Here is a 21,230-nt window from a genome sequence, read left to right as displayed (position 1 = left end):
TACAGTATGATAACTAGTTTAATAATATCATCAGTAGTGTTACAATGTACAGGAACATGAATGCCAACTACAGTATTATAACTAGTGTAATAATATCATCAGTAATGTTACAATGTACAGGACAATGAATGCCAACTATAGTGTTATAACTAGTACAATAATATCATCAGTAGTGTTACAATGTACAGGAAAATGAATGCCAACTACAGCATTATAACTAGCATAATAATAGAATCAGTAACATTACAGTGTACAGGGACATGAATGCTAACTACAGTATTATAACTAATATAATAATAGCATCAGTCGTGTTACAATTTACAGGAGCATGAATGCCAACTACAGTATTATAACTAGTATAATAATACCGTCGGTAATGTTACAATGTACAGGATCATGAATGGTAACTACAGTATTATAACTAGTATGATAATATCGTCAGTAATGTTACAATGTAGATGCATATGAATGCCATCTACAGTATTATAACTAGTATAATAATATCATCAGTAATGTTACAATGTATAGGAACATGAATGCCAACTACAGTATTATAACTAGTATAATAATATCATCAGTAATGTTACAATGTACAGGAACATGAATGCCAACTACAGTATTATAACTAGTATAATAATATCATCGGTAATGTTACAATGTACAGGATCATGAATGGTAACTACAGTATTATAACTAGTATAATAATATCATCAGTAATGTTACAATGTACAGGAACATGAATGCCAACTATAGTATTATAACTAGTATAATAATATCATCAGTAATATTACAATGTACAGGAACATGAATGCCAACTACAGTATTATAACTAGTATAATAATACCATCGGTAATGTTACAATGTACAGGATCATGAATGGTAACTACAGTATTATAACTTGTATGATAATATCATCAGTAGTGTTACAATGTAGATGAATATGAATGCCATCTACAGTATTATAACTAGTATAATAATATCAGTAAAGTTGCAATGTACAGAAACATGAATGCTAACTACAGTATTATTACTAGTATAGTAATATCAGTAATGTTACAATGTACAGGACCATGAATGCCAACTACAGTATTATAACTAGTATTATAATAATAGCATTAGTAAATGATTGCAAGTATTTTGAACTAGTTATTTACAGCACAGATCTTGGTAGATGTATTACAAATGGAATTTGAAACAAGTTACAACACAAACTAAGGTTGGTTTATGTGTGGTAGAGATAGGAAAAGTGCAGTCACCTATTCTTTTGGATTTATTGCAAAAGTTTTAGTAGAGCTTTTTACAGATTAGTAGATGTACGTTGTCATAGTACATGGTGTATAATATTGCAGTAACTTGTCCAATTAGATTAAGAAATTTGAAGTATACTGGGCTGGGGGGTGATGCTGACTAATCTGCAGCCCTAAAACATTTACAGTGACGTATTTTTTGGTAGTTCATTGAGGGCCTTGTTAGGATTTGTTACAGTTATTGTTTAGTGTTGTGTTAGGATTTATTACAGTTAGTTTTGTTTTTTTACTTAGTGTACAGTTAATTGGTTCGGATTTTTCCCTTTGGGTGTTTTCTGTTGATATCTTTTGATTAGTTGATTGCATTTATCTTCTATTTTAAACCGTTTCTCATTTTATTTAGGCCAGTTTTAACTGTTTGATCTATATGTTTGCAGTGTGCTCAGTATAGTTTGACTGGGTGTTTTGTGTGTGCAGTGTGTGAAGATTCATTTTTATGTTACTGTGAAGGCGGCTTAAGTATAGTATTTGGCTATAAGGGTATAATGGTTGATAACTTGCACAGAATGAAGATAAATTGTTTTTTTTTCATTTTTTCCTGCAGCTGACCATTAGCTGCTACTAATGGAGTCTCTTTCTCCACCACCAGCTCTACCAAATCCAACATACTCCCCTCAGAATTTCTTCATTTCATGTTTGGCGCCATTGAGGAAAGTAAGGTACTCTGGAACAGAGTCACACTGCTGCCAAGGAGGATTTTCTTGCTATGGACCTGCATTTCTACCCTCATGTAGATACCCATCCCTTCTTATGGTAGGATGTGTAATGGTCATTGCTAGTGTATCATCTCTGCATCCACAGTGACAAAGTCACAGTTTTGCCTCATTAAGGAAAGCACCCTCTGCACATCCCCAGCTTCAACCAGATATCAACTGTGAGCTGCACCCAGTTGTGCACCTCATCCCCCTAAGTGTGAGTATATACCCATTCTCCTGATCTGCATCATCAGTTGCTCATGCTGCTGTTATAACTATGGATCTCTGTACCATGACCTATTCATAAACGTAACCTTGTACTACTGATAGGGCTACTCTAAAAAGAAATTACCACAGTCCACTGAACTTGAGAAGCACTGAGTATGTGAGTGTGTGTGTGTGTGTGTGTGTGTGTGTGTGTGTGTGTGTGTGTGTGTGTGTGTGTGTGTGTGTGATGGCATGGATAGATTGGTGACAAATTACAATATCTACACCTAGTGCTGACAAATATATTTACCATACCTCTACTTTTGTGTCAATTGTTAGGATACATTTGTACCTGTATATGTATATGTTATATAATGCAACATATGTGTCTCTGCGCATGATAGTACACACAAAAAATCACAAATACACATTTTACATAGGACAAATTTGCCATCAACACTGCCCTATGTGGGGGCTATGTCCCTGCAACATTTATCTTATATATATTAACTCCACACTTGCACAGCTGTAACCACAAGGGAGGAACCAATATAAAAGGCAACGCTGCTTATTACACAAATTGCTAGAAGATCATATACTTTATAAAAAGATAATTTGTAACAGTAAAAATAGCTATGGGAAAGCTATGCATTTGATGAATTGATGGGAACCCATATATATATATATATATATATATATATATATATATATATATATATATATATATACACATATCATAATCTTCTTTTGGCTGTTCCCGTTAGGGGTCGCCACAGCACACCTGTTTCCATTTCTTCCTGTCCTCTGCATCTTGCTCTGTCACACCAACCACCTGCATGTCCTGTCTCACCACATCCATAAACCTTATCTTAGGCCTTCCGCTTTTCCTCTTTCCTGATAGCTTCATCCTTAGCATCTTTTTCCCAATATACTCAGCATCCATCCTCAGCACATGTCCAAACCAACGTAATCTTGCCTCTCTGGCTTTGTCTCCAAACCTTCCAACCTGGGCTGACCCTCTAATATACTTATGTTAAAGTTTTCACCGAATCTGTCAGCCATCAAGTTTGCTATATCTATGGCATTTGTATATGTGTTGTCCTTGACCACCAGTTCTGAACAGAGTTGGTTGCTTCCCTTGAGGTTGCAGACATATGTGAAGAAGGCCTTATGATTGTCTCTAGTAGATGTGGCCAATTTGGACTCAAATTTTGCTTTGGAGGATTTCACTAGTGCTCTTATTTGCTTGTTCAGGCTAAGAAGACATTGCTTCCAATTGGGCACCTGCTCCTTCTTGGTCTTGACAGCAATTTATTTCCTTTTGTTATAGAATTTATTTATTATAGATGTCCACCAGACAAGTTTAGTCTTCATTGCATAGGATGATTTAGTCCTGTCAGGTATTCCTGATTCCATGCATCTATATAAATGCTCATATAGTGCTTTGGTGTATACTTATTCCTAATCCTGTCCACCCTCGTCACACCCAGTGCAAATCTTAACATCTTTAACTTTGCCACATCCAGCTCAAACGCCTGCCTTTTTGTCAATGCCACTGTCTCCAACCCATATAACATAGCTGGTCTCACTACCCTCTTGTAGACCTTCCCTTTCACTCTTACAGGTACTCGTCTGTCACAAATCACTCCTGACACTCTTCTCCACCCACTCCATCCTGTCTGTACTCTCTTCTTCTCCTCTCTTCCACACTCACCGTTACTCTGAACTATTGACCCCAAGTATTTAAACTCATCCACCTCCGCCACCTCTACTCCCTGCATCCTCACCATTCCTCTATCCTCCCTCTCATTCACACACACATATATTCTGCCTTAGTCCTGCTGACCTTCATTCCTCTTCTCTCTAGAGCATATCTCCATCTCTCCAGGGTCTCCTCCACCTGTTGCCTACTCTCACTACAGACCACAATGTCATCTGCAAACATCATAGTCCATGGGGACTCCTGTCTGATCTCGTCTGTCAACCTGTCCATCACCATTGCAATTAAGAAAGGGCTCAGAGCTGATCCTTGATGTAACTCCACCTCCACCATAAACTCATCCGTCACTCCCACCGCAGACTGCACCGCTGTCAGACTACCCTTGTACATATCCTGTACCACTCTTACATACTTCTCTGACACTCCTGACTTCCTGATAAATACCACAACTCCTCTCTAGGCACCCTGTCATATGCTTTCTCTAAGTCAGCAAAAACACAATGCAACTCCTTCTGACATTCTCTATACTTCTCCATCAACACTCTCAAAGCAAACATCACATCTGTAGTGCTCTTTCCCGGCATGAAACCATACTGCCATTCACTAATTATCACGTCCCTTCTTAACCTAGCTTCCACTACTCTTTCCCATAACTTCATGCTGTGACTGATCAATTTAATCCCTCTGTAGTTACTACAGCTCTGCATATCACACTTATTCTTAAAAATCGGTACCAAAACACTTTTCATCCATTCCTCAGGCATCCACTCACTTTCTAAGATTTCATTAAACAATCTGGTTAAAAACTCCACTGCCATTTCACTTAAACACCTCCATGCTTCCACAGGTATGTCATCTGGGCCAACAGCCTTTCCATTCTTCATTCTCTTCATAGCTATCCTTACTTCCTCCTTGCTAACCCATTGTACTTCACGATTCACTATCCCTACATCATCCAACCTTCTCTCCCTCTCATTCTCTTCATTCATCAACCCCTCACAGTATTCTTTCCATCTCCTCAACACACTCTCCTTGCTTGTGAGTATGTTTCCCTCATTATCCTTTATCACCTTTACCTGCTGCACATCTTTCCTAGCTTGGTCCCTCTGTCTAGCCAATCGGTACAGGTCCTTTTCTCCCTCCTTAGTGTCCAACCTTTCATGCGACTCTTCATATGCCTTATCCTTAGTCTTTGCCACCTCTCTCTTTGCCATGCACCTCATCTCCTTATACTCCTGTCTACTTTCTTCATCTCTCTGACAATCCCACTTCTTCTTTGCCAACCTCTTTGCCTGTATACTCTTCTGTACTTCCTCATTCCACAACCATGTCTCCTTGTCGTCCTTCCTCTGTCCCGATGTGATACCAAGCACCTTTCTAGCTGTCTCCCTTACTAGCTCTGCTGTAGTTACCCAGCTGTTTGGTAACTCTTCACTGCCATCCAGTGCCTGTCTTAACTCATCCCTGAACTCCACCTCACAATTACCCTTTTTCAATTCCAGCATTTGATCCTTGGTGCTGCCCTCACACTCCTCCTCTTCTTCTTGATCACCAACTTCATCCTACAAACCACCATCCTATGCTGCCTAACTACACTTTCCCTGGTCACCACTTTACAGTCTCCAATCTCCTTCAGACTGGCCCTTCTACATAAGATATAATCCACCTGTATGCATCTTCCTCCACTCTTGTATGTCACCCTATGCTCCTCCCTCTTGTTAAAATACGTATTCACCACAGCCATGTCCATCCTTTTCGCAAAATCCACTACCATCTGACCTTCTGCATTCCTTTGCTTAACACCATACCTACCCATCACTTCCTCATCCCCTCTGTTCCCTTCACCAACATGCCCATTGAAATCTGCCCCAATCACCACTCTCTCACCCTTGGGTACAGTCATCACCACTTCATCTAATTCACTCCAAAATTTTTCTTTCTCATCCATTGCACACCCAACTTGTGGAGCATATGCACTAACAACATTCATCATTATACCATCAATTTCCAGCTTCATAAACATCACTCTATCTGACACTCTTTTCACTTCCAAAACACTCTTCACATGCTGTTCCTTCAGAATAACTCCTACGCCATTTCTCCTCCCATCCACACCATGATAAAACAATTTGAACCCACCTCTGATACGCCTAGCCTTACTCCCCTTCCATCTGGTCTCTTGCACACACAATATACCAACCTTCCTTCTGTCCATCATATCAGCTAGCTCTCTCCCTATACCAGTCATGCTGCCAACATTCAAAGTTCCGACCTTCACTACCACAGTCCTAGCCTTTCTCCTCTCTTCCTGCCTTCGGCCATGCCTTCTGCCTCTTCTCCTCCTTCAGCCAACAGTAGCCCAATTTCCGTCAGCACCCTATATATATATATATATATATATATATATATATATATATATATATATATATATATATTTGACAGGTGGCCTAGAGACCTAAAGAGCTGTTTCCCGTAATCCAGTAGTGAAAGGTTTGATTCTCTCAGCTTCTATGGCCTAACTGTGTGAGTTTGAGCAAGTCAGTTAACAAGACACTACTCCCAGGCTGAGTCTGAAAAATGTCCATGGAGGTCAGTGTTCTATTCTGTCATATACAAAAAAAAAAGCTAACTAAAGATATATATATATATATATATATATATATATATATATATATATATATATATATATATATAGGACTGCACAGTGGTGCAGTGGATGGCATTGCCACCTCACAGCAAGAGGTTTCCCAGTTTGATCCTCAGCTGGGATGCCTCCTGTGAGGAGTCTGCATGGCCTTCTTGTGTTCATGTGGGTTTCCTACGGCTACTCTGGTTTCCTCCCACATTCCAGAGATATGATGTAGAGTGATAGCTTGGACAATCTAAATTGGCCATGGGTATGAGTGTGTTTGCGAGTGTGTGGTATGGTAGAACAACCATGGCAGGGCTAGCCACCTGGCGGTGTGAACATTGGCTCCAGATGATTGTCACTGTCGAAGTGACACCCCAACCCTATGTGCGAAAATGGGAAAAAGGGGTTGTGGATGTATATATATATATATATATATATATATATATATATATATATATATGTGTGCTTTGTGTGTGTGTGTATATATATATATATATATATATATATATATATATATATATATATATATATGGGTTTTTCTTCAGATTGCCCATGTTTCAAAATGCTGACATCTATATGGCTGACAGTTTGAAACACTGACAACCTGAAATAGTAGTGCAAACTACTAAAAACAGTGTTGGGCAGGGAGCAAGCCCCCTGCACCCCCCCTACTTAAATATTCTCACTCCGAGATCTCACTACAGTGCAGGAAAGGCGAATCTCCCAGTTCCGTACTGTAGCGGGATCTCCGCTATCATTTGTTGACCTTTCAAATGTTCGGTCATATGGTGTCGGCCATATGGGTGTCGAACATTTGAAATTTCGATCAAATGAAGGGCTTCCATATATAAATATATATAAAAAAAAAAATATATATATATATATATATATATATATATATATATATATATATATATATAGTTGCAAGCTATGTTGTCGAAATGCAGACTGTTTAATTATATATAAATATATTCAAGTGATTGAATAACATGTATATGTATGTACACTGCTGTGGTGGACTGCTGACAGTAGGGAGATTGCGTAATATCAGGCTAAGGTGTTTATTAGAGGCAGCCCAGTATGGTAGATGCATGGCGGCTTGCCCCTCTGCAAAATATAATTAAACCCCCACACCACCTTACTCTACCCCTGCCCTTAATGCTACACATTGCATTACAAAAAACCCTTCCCCTAACAGCACCACTACACAAGACAAAAGGGCACAAATCATTACAACACCAAACATGCAAAACAGTAAATCTTTTCCTTTACCTAACACATGAATACTTGCACATGCACACTAACAATTATAAGCTTTTCAGTGAAACATTCATTTTCCTGCATACTCCCACTTGCATATACTACAAAAATGAGCATTTAGTCAAATGTATTTTTCACCCCCAAAAACTTTTCAGTCAAATGTGCTTTTGATATATTGAGCTGTAACTATATATATTTATATGCAGATAGATAGATAGATAGATAGATAGATAGATAGATAGATAGATAGATAGATAGATATACCAGTAAAGCTAAAGCTTCCTAACTAATCATACAACTGTCTATTATTTTATTTAAGGTTTTGGATACATCTTTTTTCTGATTTGGTTGAGGGGTGTATTTTTGGAAAGAAGGCTCCCCCCGGCCACCTTACAAATGAATTTTAACCCTAGCCATAACCCTAATCTTACTCCTGCCCCTAACCCCTACTCTATACATTATGTTATTAAAAAACTTTCCTCCTGCATAAGACAAAGTACACAGAACACACACAGGCAAATCAGACACAATGCTGAATCTAACCCCTTACCGAATCCTTACTCTAACCATAACCTGTGAGCACTTACACATATACAGCTATACTATAACACAGTTGCACATTTTTTACAGCTACCACTTTTTTAAGACATTAATTTTCCTGCACACTCCTACTTAACTACACTAATCTAAATTCAGCCATATACGATTCACACAAATGAGCATTTGCTCACTTGTGCATTCTCTTTTACACCCACAGACACTTTTCAATCAAACGAGTATTGTGTGAAGGAGTTTTTTATTCCAATTTGGTTGAGTGTCTGGTGGGAGAATATGTGTGTGTTTGCTGTATGATTAGTTTGCTATGTTTTGAATTTGTGTGAGTTTGTATGTGCATTTTAGTGTTCCAGTGTGTGAGTGATTCCAGGGGCTTTTGGTGCAAGACTAACATGATTGATTGTGGTTGAGGAATTTTTTCTTTTTCCTTACTGGGCATAGAGGTGTATAGGTGGAGGCAGGCTTTCCCCACACAAAAAAGTCTATATTTTTAGCTTTCTGTGCAGTGTTTTTTTCTTCCTTTTTTTTCTGACTATATGTGTTTCATAAAAGTTTTGTTTTGGATTACATTATCACATGATATATATATAATTATATATGGACACACACACACACACACACACACACACACACACACACACACACACACACACACACACACACACACACACACACACACAGGTTTGATCAGAGGGATATTTGGGGATTTACAAAACGATACATGTCCTCCCCCCGGTTGGGTGGGCGTTCGAAAGACGTGTAAATGGGCATGCCTTCGTCGAAGGTTGAACGTAGAGCTGGCACCTCGGTGTTCGTGAAAATCTACTGCCAATCATTAGTGGACTGGAGTTCCACTGTGGCGACCCCTAACCGGGAAAAGCCAAAAGACAGCAACAACAACATGAAATATCTTGTACTGTAAGACTTGCATTAAGAATATAAGATTAAGTAATGGATTTCATAATTTGTCACAAAACCAGGTTCCTTATTCTTGCCCAGTACTCCATGTGTCACACAAGCCAGATATTAGTATCCTCCATTTATTTGTATTTTTTCTGTTTTTTTCCATTATTTGAATTACTCTTTTCTATTCATGTCTACTCGGATGTAGTAATTCTGTTTTGTGTAAGCTGCATGTTGGAAGGGTTTTATGTAATTTCCACATTTTTAATGAATGGGCTTTTTTATGGATGTTTTCTAGTTATAATGTTTTTACTGTTTGTTTTCAGTAGTTTCAGGGAATATTGTATTATTATTTTAGTATGTGAGAGGTTTTTAGGCTATGGCAGTTTTGTAATGTAGTTACATTTTCAGTGAGTTTAATCTTATTTAATTTAGTTATTTAGAATTTCTTAGTTATAGTCTGTTTTTTTAACTTTATTAGGGTCAATCAATGTTTTTGTGTTTTAGTTTGGAGGTTTATTATTTATTTTTTTATTTTCTTAGTAAATGAGATGTGGAGTTAGACAAAGGGGGTTTGATTGGTTGACGGGGTTGTGGACATGCATGAGATGGTGATAAATCTTATAACGATATGCATAGGATATATGTAGGGTCTACCACGTGTGCACTAGTAGCTTGCTACACAACAGCTCGCTGCTACTGCTTGCTCAAAAAAGGCAAATGCTCAAACTGCCACTAGCTTGATCTCCTGTTTCTACATAGCTCTCTCCCACATCTGATCTTATAAATGACATAGGCATACCAGTACCTAATCCCTAAACCTAAAACTCTATCCAGCTCCTCATTCCCATACCCTAAACCTGCACTCCTTCTCCCTAAACATAAATTCCCTAATTGCTCCATACACCTAAAACTCCCCTTCCACACCCTAACCCCCCTCCTGCTAACTCCCCACAGCTGCTTGCCTGAACTTGTATTTGAGTCCAAGCATAAGCAGTAACCCATGCAAGCTACAAGACACTTGAGTCCCTGGCTTTGAAACAATGGGTTTCAAGTGCTTAAGACATGGTTTTCATGTGCTTTTGGACATGAGTACCTCCAAAAACACTTTGTCTGGTCATGTTGTTTGGATAAATACATAGATATATATATATATATATATATATATATATATATATATATATATATATATATATATATATACCATTGATAGATTGTATTCTGTGTATTACTGTTTTCTCTTCATTTTATTGATGTGCTATTTAAATATTATATGTTTATTGCAGACTGGATGTTCATTTTGTTTTTGTCTGCTTTTTTTTGCTTTTGGAGGTCTGGGTCTTGATTTCTTACTTGGAAAATCGAGCGACTGATTTTGTGATTTAAGAAGTAGTGGCTGTAAGCTTGCTTCTCGAGCTTTGCTTACAGCATTCATCATTTCTTACTTTGGAAAAGGAGAGCAGATTACCAGATACTGCTAAGCTGTGTTTAATTGTACAGTTTTTAACACATAAGCACCATAGCTTTTCTATCATTAGGGTTAGTGAGGACTATACAGTGAAATTTTGTTTTCTTTTTAAACGACATGTTTTTAACAGCAAATGCTCCAGACGTTTTCCTCTCATTAAGTCTGACATTTTGTGCGTCAGGCTGTTCTGGATATTTGTGAACATTTTATGCTTAACTGCTTTGTTTCCTAATTGTGGGGAACAGTATGCTTAAATCACGCTGGGTATCTTGCTGTTTTAGATTTGTCGGTTTCAAATATTTTTTGTTTGTCCACACTGCAGATCTGTATAAAGGCTGGAAATGAAAGTAATGCAAATACCGGATTATGAAATGTTATGCTGTATCCATGTTATTCTAATGATAACCGATGTGCAAGTATGTCATGGCGAATTATGCATGTGAAAAAAAAATCAAAATTAGAAAAAATCTGCATTGTTGTTTGGAAAATCCTTAGCAAGGACATAAAACAAAGCAAGAAAGAGATGGAGACAGAAGACATAATTATTTGTTCTAGCATTTTATAGTCTTCGCTGTATATAAGTTGTCAATGTATAACAGTGTCATTTTCTTTCTTTCAGAAAGAATTAGGAGAAGGTGTTTTAAGACTACAGGAGAGATCTGAAAAGATTGAAAAATTTGTGGCAATGATAGAATCTTTATTTAATGCTGTGGAGGTAGGTATTTATAACACTATTCATATAAACTTTGGCTCAATAAAAATGCTGATTACTTAAGAGCATAATGTAGTGAAACTAGTCACTTCACATATAGGGACAGATTTTCTCTGAGGTCTAGAGGTTTGGAAAACAGCATTATAATGATGCACGTATATTAGTAAATTATTATATGAACATGCATTCTGCCTTGTAGAACATGGGAGTATGTCATGGTCTCAAACTTAATGCCAAAAAATGTATAGTCATCCCATATGGGAAAAACAAAACACCCATGAATTACCACATAGGTGGCAGCCCCCTTAATACAGAAGAGACAATAAGAGATCTGGGGGCCCAGGTAGATAGTAATTTCTCTTTTGACAATCATATTGCCAAAGTAGTTAGGAAATCCTATTTTTAAAGGGTTCGCATCTAGAAATAAAGAGGTTATAGTGCCCCCTCTCCTCGTCACTCATCAGACCCATCATAGAGTACAGTGCCCCATTTGGGATGTACCTCACAAGACACTTCCAACAGCTGGAAAGACCACAAAAGTACCTCACCAAAAGGATTACTGGCCTCAAACATATGTCCTATGCAGCCCGACTGGAAAAACTCCAGCTGTAATCAGAATTGATGGACATGCTCCACCTAAAGAAATTCAAGTCACTGTGAGCCACTTGCTCTAGTGAGCTAAACCTCTCCACAACAATAAATAGAACATGCTGGAGGGATAGATTCCTGTCACAGAGACTTCCCATGCTTTGGAACAAAATTCCTAACTAAATTAGGCAGAGCACCTCACTAACACTCTTCAAGAGAAACCTCGACGAGTGGATAGGTAACAGAAAATACACCCCTGGGATCACTTCATTGGCTCTTCTTGACAGAGGCTCAGTTAATTAATCAATAGGGTGGCAAAAGCTGACACACTCTGGCTAGGCTTATAAATGCTTTCGGGCAGATAGCCTAGTACCTACCTGTGAACCTATGAATCTTGAAAAAAAAATCTGAATGTCTGAGAAACAACTGTTTATGAAAATGTGATAATGCCATGCTGGGCATTTTCAAAAGTTTTATGTTAGGACTGAGTGCAGTAGGATAGTATTATGGGATAAAATAACACATGTGGCAGACATTTCAAGACCAAAGGTTACGAAAATAATGATGCACAAGACTGGCCTAGGGCAAATTTTTTTGTTAATTTTATTTTGTTTTGCTTATTTAGAAGTTACTAACAAATGCAAATTTCATATATGTCCTGAAATTATGATAACATTCACTGATCCAACTTTTAAATTAAAGAATGTCTACATAAAAGATTACATTTGTTATTAAGGTTCATAATATGGTATATGAAAAGAGACATGATTGACCTCACTGATTATGTGTCCTAGGCAGGTATGTCCCTAGCCTTAAGCAGTATTCTGCCATTACCCAGAATGATGCCTCAATACAAACAGAAAATGATTGACTTTAACAATTGGCTTAGTTTCTGGTGTCATTCCAGGGAGATCCAGTACCTGACAGCCTGGGAAGATATGATCGACAGGCCACGATGCTTTGCCAGAGATGGCCTGCATCTGTCTCAGCAGGGCTGCAGTCTTCTGGCAAAGGCTCTTGCCTCCTCTATAGTGCCGTTTTTAGGAAAAGTGATGAAGTTAAAACTACCAGCACAAAAATTTCAACAAAGCACAAATTAAAGGTCATGCTGTTAAACGCTAGGATTCTAAACATGAAACTGTACTCATTGCAAGCATTCTTAACCCTGGAAAATGCTGACATCTATGCAGTCACAGAAACCTGGTTCAAAGCTGCGGAGAGCACCCCAGCATTCCTCCCAACTGACCCGAATTACTCATTTTTTACCAAGTTTTGGGGTCCAAATAATGGGGTGCCACGATTCCTGAGTGGCACCCCTTCATTTCCGATTTTTTTTATTTTTTTTATTCTGCGTGTTTTTTTTTATTTTTTCCGCTTTGTAGCTGACGTTATCATGTGCGCAATGACGTCAGCTCCGTCAGGGCAACCAGCCTGTCAGAATTGAGCTCGCGCACGTATTTCCGGCTCTGGTTTCAAATGCTTGTGAGCGGGAACTGTGAAAAGGCTAGGCTGGCTGTTATCTCTCCTGTTTTGTTTGTGGATGTATCGCTCCTGGCTTTATTTAGAAGGCTTTGTGTTTTGGCTGTATTACCGCTCCTGAGTCACTCAGAAACCACGTAAGGAAGGGTTAACTGCTGGCTGCTGCAACTCACTCGGAAGGGTTAGCTGCTGGCTGCTGCAACGAAACGACATCAGGAAGGGTTGCAAGGAAAGGAAAGCAAGATTAACTGCTGGCTGCTTTAGGGAGAAGGAACTTATAATGGGACGTCTAACTAAGGTACTCTGTTATAGCAATGCTACAGCTATAGAACAGCTCAGTGCTGCTGCTTCCATTATGTATATTTAATAATGCAATCCTTAGCTTAAACTGCCAAAGCCTAATACATAACTGATTCAATCTGTGACTTTTTTTTACTTTTGAACACTTTTTTCTTTTTCAGTAACAATCAGTAAGTAAGTGAGTGGTGTGGTTATGAGTGCAACTCCATCATTTGCCAATTTGATATTCAATATAAGAGGTTGAATTTATACACAGTTCACCTTAAATGCAAAGGATTAGATTCAGTGAATGATTTATTGATGGTAGTTTTTAGTTTGGCAAGAAAGCAAAGGTGAACTTGAATAATTTCTTACATTCTTAAACAGTAAACACTGTTTTTATAGTTTACAACTAAATGGCTAAGGTAGAGCATAGACTTTTTAGATATCATAATTTAATTTGAAAATGAAAGTAAAGCTGTTTGTTCTACTGATTTTTGTGAGAATGCATTTAACAATATATATATTTACATGCAAAAATCTGTCATCTGCATTTTATATAAAATATCATTATTGGACAAACAGATTACCAGATTGAGTTCAGGTAATGATACACTTTTGTAAGCACTTGAGATATTGAAAGGGATGTTTGTGGATCATGGTTATACTAGTTGTATAAATGTATTGTTTGCAGCTGTTTTCACTAAACATGACACACTTTATAAATGCATCAAACAAGAATCAAGTCAATCTCAGCAACATTTTCTGTTTGGAGTTCAGCTTGGATTGTAGCAGTATTAAAACACTAATAATAAATGGAGAATTTGAAAAGGGCGTTAATTTTCAAAAAAAGGTAGACGATACTCTACATCTAACTTAGAATAAGACAATAAGCTTAAAACTGTATTTTGAGAAGGAACCAGTTAAGGGCAGTGTGTACACAGAAAATCAGACAAACATATTCCTTTGAGGTCTGTAGGGACTGCATGTACATTTATACAGGTCCTTATGTTCATATAACACACATGCAAAAAAAGACTGTTCGTGCAATTGCATCAATTCCTAATTTACACTGCAATTCAAAACATGCTTATTTATTTAGTTCTCTGTGATAGCTATGAGATATTTTATGCTGCTCAGACATCTTTCAGATTTACAGATGTTTTTGCACAATGCAATCAAAAAACCAATGCATGTGATATATAAAATTGTATTATCTGTTCTGAGTTTAGGAAATTTAATTTTGTGATTGGAAAAGTTAAAGAAAAACACATAAGGAGGGGACTTAGTGAGAACCCTTGAGATTAAGTAATAACATATGCATTATAGTCAGCATGCCGCATCATTTCTACGGCTTAACAACTCAGTGCACTTCAAATATGTTTTGGAAATGAAAGCTGCCTGATTGCGAATGCCCGGCATTGTTTTTATGAGATGTAAATTGTGTGTGTGTGTGTGTGTGTGTGTGTGTGTGTGTGTGTGTGTGTGTGTGTGTGTGTGTGTAAATAGACTTTTATGATGGAAATGTTCTGAATAGGGCAGTTTTGTCATTAGTGGTTCATGCATTTTGTTTCATTGCCTACTAGCAAAATGTTTAAACAGTAGATTTAAAATGCACTCTACTTAAGTCTAACAAGTGTGCTGTTTTATACAAGGAATATAATTTAATAAAGTCAGGAAGGTGTATCAAAGAACGCATGTATGTTTCTTGTTTTGTGTGCAAGGGACCTATGATTTGAAAACAGTCCAAAGGTAATCTTTATCCACCACTGGCCAGGTGCATTTTCTTTGGATGTGGTGTGGGTTTCAATGCTGTTTCAATGAATGTGAGTTTCAAGGACAGAGAAGTTTTAATACCAACTTTGCCAAGTCTATTTTCGTTGTGAGACAGTATTGCTTTGTTTAGCAGATATCGATTAGTGTTTGTGCATTATGCTATAAAAATGTAAAAATAAAATCCAAATAATTATTGTAGAAGTAAAGCAGTATGCACATATAAGTGTTTATGGTAAATGTAGGGAAATAGCCAGGTAATGGGACATTGGAATGGCTGCAGGGGGACTCTGGTGTTATATTTTGGTTCTGTTCAGTTTGCACTTGAAAGTTGGTATCCCACAATTCCATTGGAGTGGGCGGGATTATGTAATTATGTATGCAGATTTTACATTAATCAGCGTACAGATTTGTACCTATTTTTCATGGGCCTTGTCCAGATTTTTGATGCTTCCAGGTTGAGAGGTATGCACCCCAGCCTTACCTAGTTACTCATCCTATCATACATTCAGACCCCAAACTGTGGGCAGTAAAGCCAAAGGAGGTGGAGTTTCAATATACATTAAAGACGTACACACGTCCAGGCTGGTCAAACAGTATGACATACAGGAGACACTCCAGGTGCAGTTAACCATTGACAAGACCCCTATTCAAATCATATCTAGCTACCGGCCCACAAATCTGACTCAATATGTCCAGTCTGCCTATTTGGACCTGCTTGAATATATCAAGATTCAACCTTTACCCTGATCCTGGGTGACATTAACTTCCCAAACATAGATTGGAAGAACTACTCATGTCAGAATACAAATGCCCAGAGATACCTCGATGATTTTGTCAATGCAAATCCCTTAGAACAGTTAGTTGATACCCCCACAAGGGGTGATAATATCTTGGACTTGGTATTAACCAACACGAGTAACCATGGCAGCGTCCCTATAGTATCATCCTTCCTGATAAGATCCCACCACAAAGCATCACGTTTGAAGTCACTATCTTCCCCAACCCCCTTCTAGCTAGAATCAACTATAAATACTTCTCCAAAGCTGATTACAGCCTCCTGAGGGATGGTATAAACAGCTTCACAGCCCACTCCCCCTGTGTAGGAACTGGCACCAATATCCAAAACTACACCAAAGCACTATATGAGCATTTATATAGATGCATGGAAGCAGGAATACCTGACAGGACTAAATCATCCTATGCAAGGAAGACTAAACTTGTCTGGTGGACATCTGTAATAAATAAATTCTATAACAAAAGGAAACAAATTGCTGTAAAGACCAAGAAGGAGCAGGTGCCCAATTGGAAGCAATGTCTTCTTAGCCTGAACAAGCAAATAAGAGCACTAGTGAAATCCTCCAAAGCAAACTTTGAGTCCAAATTGGCCACATCTACTAGAGACAATCATAAGGCCTTCTTCACATATGTCTGCAACCTCAAAGGAAGCAACCAACTCTGTTCAGAACTGGTGGTCAAGGACACCACATATACAAATGCCATAGATATAGCAAACTTGCTGGCTGACAGATTCAGCGAAAACTTTACCCCTCTGTCCCCCCATCAGTAAATCAGGACATCCCCATTACCTGCCCCCTTCCCTTATATCTAGGGCACAGGTCATCACTGCTCTCTCAAAGGCAAAAAATACAGCCTCCATGGGATCCGATAACATCCCAGGCTGCATCCTATGTGAATTCAGGCAGGAACTTTCCAGCACCATTAGGCACCCTATTCAACCAAAGCCTGAGTTTGGCTTTGTCCCAGCTGAGTAGAGGACAGTCACTGTCATCCCTTTACACAAAGATGGAGTGTCCACCTTTCCGGGAAATTATAGACCCATTATCCTAACTAGCTTGATCTGCAAGGCCATGAAATACATTTTCATGGACCTCATTAACAAGGACATTGGCAACCTCTAAACACTTGATCCTACACAGTTTGGCTTCATCAAGGAGAGGTCATGTCTGCTAAACTTCATCGACTTCTTTGAGACAGTCACCAAAGCCATGGACAAGGGGAAGATGATGCACACCGCCTACCTTGAACTGGCCAAAGCCTTTGACACTATTCCCCACTCGGGCATAATAGATAAACCCTCTCAACTAGGCATCAATCCATATGTTACCAGTTGGGTAGCAAACTGGCTCACTGATAGAACCCATGTAGTCAAAATAGGGGAATCCACCTCAAGCAGTAGACCAGTAACAATTGGCATACCCTAGGGTTTGGTCCTGGGGCCTCTGTTATTTGGGATATACCTTTCTGAGGTGCAGGCCAAAACCCGTGGGCTATGGCTGACCATCTTTGCAGATGACTGCAAGCTGGATGCTGTCATCAGTTCCCCTAGTGATGTGGACATCCTCCAAGAGGGTCTCAGTCAGACAAATGACTGGTGCCAGAAACATGGCCTCAAGCTGAATACCAAAAATTGCATCATCATCCCCTTTGGGGAGAGTGACATCCCCACCAATTATCACATTAATAACAATGTCCTAAGCATGCAATCAGTTGTGAGGGATTTGAACACCCAGGGTGATAGCAACCTGACTTTTGACCACCATGTTGCTTCCATTGTACGGAAAGCCTTCTACATGGTCCACCTCATAAGTAAGGGTATCTCATCCAGGGACAAGGAGATCATAACATCCCTGTATTCTTCCCTTATAAGGCCCATTATTGAGTACAATGCCCCTTTCAGCATGTACCTTGCAAAGCACATGCAGCAGCTGGAGAGACCACAGAGGTTCCTCACCAGGAGAATCCAGGGCCTCAAACATCTACCATACACAGGTAGGCTAAAAGCCCTATCCCTCTACTCAGTTTCATACAGACTCCTCAGAGGTGACCTCTGTCTGGCATACAAGGCGATCACAGACCCCACCTTAATGGGACTGCTGCACATCCGCAAGTCAAGCGTCACTTGAGTAACCCACATGTATGGCCTCAACCTGGTCTGTGATATCAACAAGACTTGTTGGCAGGACAGATTTGTGTCCCAGAGACTACCTCGTCTATGGAATAGTCTCCCTTTCCACATCAAGCAGAGTACCTCTTTACCCCTTTTTAAATGCAACCTGGATAACTGGATGGGAAACAGAAAATATACCCCTGGGATTCCACCCGTGTTTCTGCTGGACAGGGGCATCGGGTGCTGGTTTGTCTAAACATGGGCAAAACTCTTGGCTAGACTTATAAGGGCCTCAGGGCCAATAGCCTAGTAACCTCCTATGATCCTATGATTCTTAAATCAGATACAGGGAACTTAATGTTTTTTAGCAGTTTGTAGATAAAAACAATGGATTCATCAATTGTATGTGTTTGTAGAGGTGAGGCTTAGACACAAATAGACTACAAGGAGATAAAAAAATTGCATAAACGTATAGAATATTTTGCATACAAAATTGCAGTCATAGCTTAGAATAACACAATACTTGTGCACAGTTATGTCTAGTGACAAATGACATTGTATTCTATTCATAATTTAAGCATATATGACAAAGAACACCAACTAGGTCATATGGGCATGTGCCACATAATCAATTATAATAAATACAATGAGTGTAAACTACAACTTAGGTTCATAGGTAGGTACTAGGCTATCTGCCCCAAGGCATTTATAAGCCTAGCCAGAATGTGTTGGCTTTCGCTGCCCCCTCAGATTAGTTCCTTGTGCCTCTGTCCAGCAGAGCCACTGAAGTGATCCCCGGGGTAAACTTTCTGTTTCCCATCCACTTGTCAAGGTTTCTTTTGAAGAGTGAGCTCTGCCTAATGTAGATTGGAATCTTGTTCCAAAGCATGAGAAGTCTCTGGGACAGGAATCTATTCCTCCAGTACATCCTATTTATTGTTGTGGTGAGGTTTAGATCCCTAGAGCATGTGGCTCGAGGGGATAAGGTTTTCTTTAGGTGGAGCATGTCCATCAATTCTGGGTTGGACATGACCTTGTATATCAGGCAGAGATCACCTCTGAGTATGCGGTATGCAACCGAGTACAGCTGGAGTTTCTTCAGTCGAGCTGCATAGGGCATCTGTTTGAGGCCAGTGATCCTCTTGGTGAGGTACTTCTGTGGTCTTTCCAGCTGTTGCAGGTGTCTTGTAAGGTACATCCCAAATGGAGCATTGTACTCTATGATGGGTCTGATGAGTGATGAGTAGAGGGGCACAATGACCTCTTTTGATCTGGATGCGATGATTAGGTGGGCCATGTAGAAGGATTTTCTAACCACTTTGGCAATGTGATTATGAAAGGTGAGATTACTATCTACTTGGTTCCCCAGATCCCTTATTCCATCTTCCATATTTAGGGGACTAGCACCAATGTGGTAGTTTGTGGGTACTTTGTTTTTTCCAAAGCGGATGACTATGCACTTTTTGGCATTTAGCTTGAGGCCATGATTTTGACACCAGGTATCTGTCTTAGTGAGACCCTTTTGAAGGATGTCTGTGTCAGCCGGAGAGTCAGTTAAAGCCCCTAGTTTGTAGTCGTCTGCGAACTTGGTCAGCCATAGTCCTCCTGTGCTTGCCTGTACCTCTCAGAATTATATGCCGAACAGGAGGGGTCCTTGGACTGAGCCCTGGGGAATGCCACATGTAACCGGTTTAGCGTTGCACCTAGCTCCTGCAACTCTCACCATGTGGGTTCTGCCAGTTGGCAACCCATCTTGTGATGTAAGGTTTTATTTCAGGCTGGTGAACTTGTCTATAATACCAGAATGGGGAATGGTGTCAAAGGCCTTTGCGAGGTCTAGGTAGGCTGTGTGTGCCACCTTTCCCTCGTCTATAGCCTTGGTAACTGTCTCAAAGAAGTCCACCAGGTTTAGGAGGCATGATCTGCCCTTAACAAAGCCGAACTGGGTAGTGTCCAGTGTTTGGAGTTTCCCAATGTCTCAGTTAATGAGTTCCATGATGATGCACTCCATAGCCTTGCAGACCAAGCTAGTCTTATAGGGCGATAGTTCCCGGGGTCTGTTGTGGCCCCACCATTGTGGAGCAGAATAATTGTTGCATAGCTTGCAGAGAAGCTGAGTTTGAACAGTGTGTTTAGGTGAGGGGTTAATTCATTTTTGAGCTCGTGTAGGATGCAGCCTGGGACACCGTCCGGACCCATTGATGCTGTGTTTTTGGCTTTGGAGAGGGCTGTTTTAACCTGAGTGTCTGTGATTTCAGGGACTCTACATTCTTCTGGTATGTTTATGGGCCCTTTTAGAGGTGAGAGGGGGGTGAAGTTTGCACTGAACCGGTCTGCCAGGATGTTGGCTATATTGGTCGGATCAATGTATTTTGTGCCATGCTGCACTAACTCCGAGCAGATCTGAGAATTGCCACTTAGATTCTTGACATAGCTAAAGAATGCCTTCTGGTTATCTTTGGAGTCCATGGCAATTTTTCTTTCGAAGCTAGCCTTGGATGATTTTATGAGGGAATGTAGTTTCTTGCTGATGCTGATCAGGGATATCTTCCCTTCTTGGGATTTTACTCTTTTCTGTACTAGTTTCCTCCTTCTATTGTATAGCTTGTTTATGGCAGGGGTCCACCAGACTGGTTTCTTTTTCTTGGAGGAGTGAGTCTTGGTTTTGCTTGGGATGGCACAATCCATGTATTCTTGTAGGTGCCCATAGAATGCATTAGTAAAGGATTTTGCAACTTGGA

At 39.4% G+C, this 21,230-nt stretch overlaps 1 protein-coding gene across 1 annotated transcript in view; it reads left to right on the top strand.

Moving 5' to 3' along the window:
* Positions 1-21,230, top strand: part of CMYA5 (cardiomyopathy associated 5) — a 704,220-nt gene that overhangs the window by 360,032 nt on the left and 322,958 nt on the right. The window contains exon 3 of the mRNA XM_044063710.1: positions 11,367-11,462. Coding sequence (XP_043919645.1) covers positions 11,367-11,462 — 96 coding nt within the window. The remainder of the gene's footprint in view (positions 1-11,366; positions 11,463-21,230) is intronic.

This window comes from Protopterus annectens, chromosome 2.part2 (genome assembly GCF_019279795.1).
Source record: "Protopterus annectens isolate FY-2018-M chromosome 2.part2, PAN1.0, whole genome shotgun sequence".
NCBI classification, from domain to species: domain Eukaryota; kingdom Metazoa; phylum Chordata; order Ceratodontiformes; family Protopteridae; genus Protopterus; species Protopterus annectens.
Note: the sequence above shows the minus strand (reverse complement) of the source record. Positions and strands in the feature narration are given on the sequence as shown.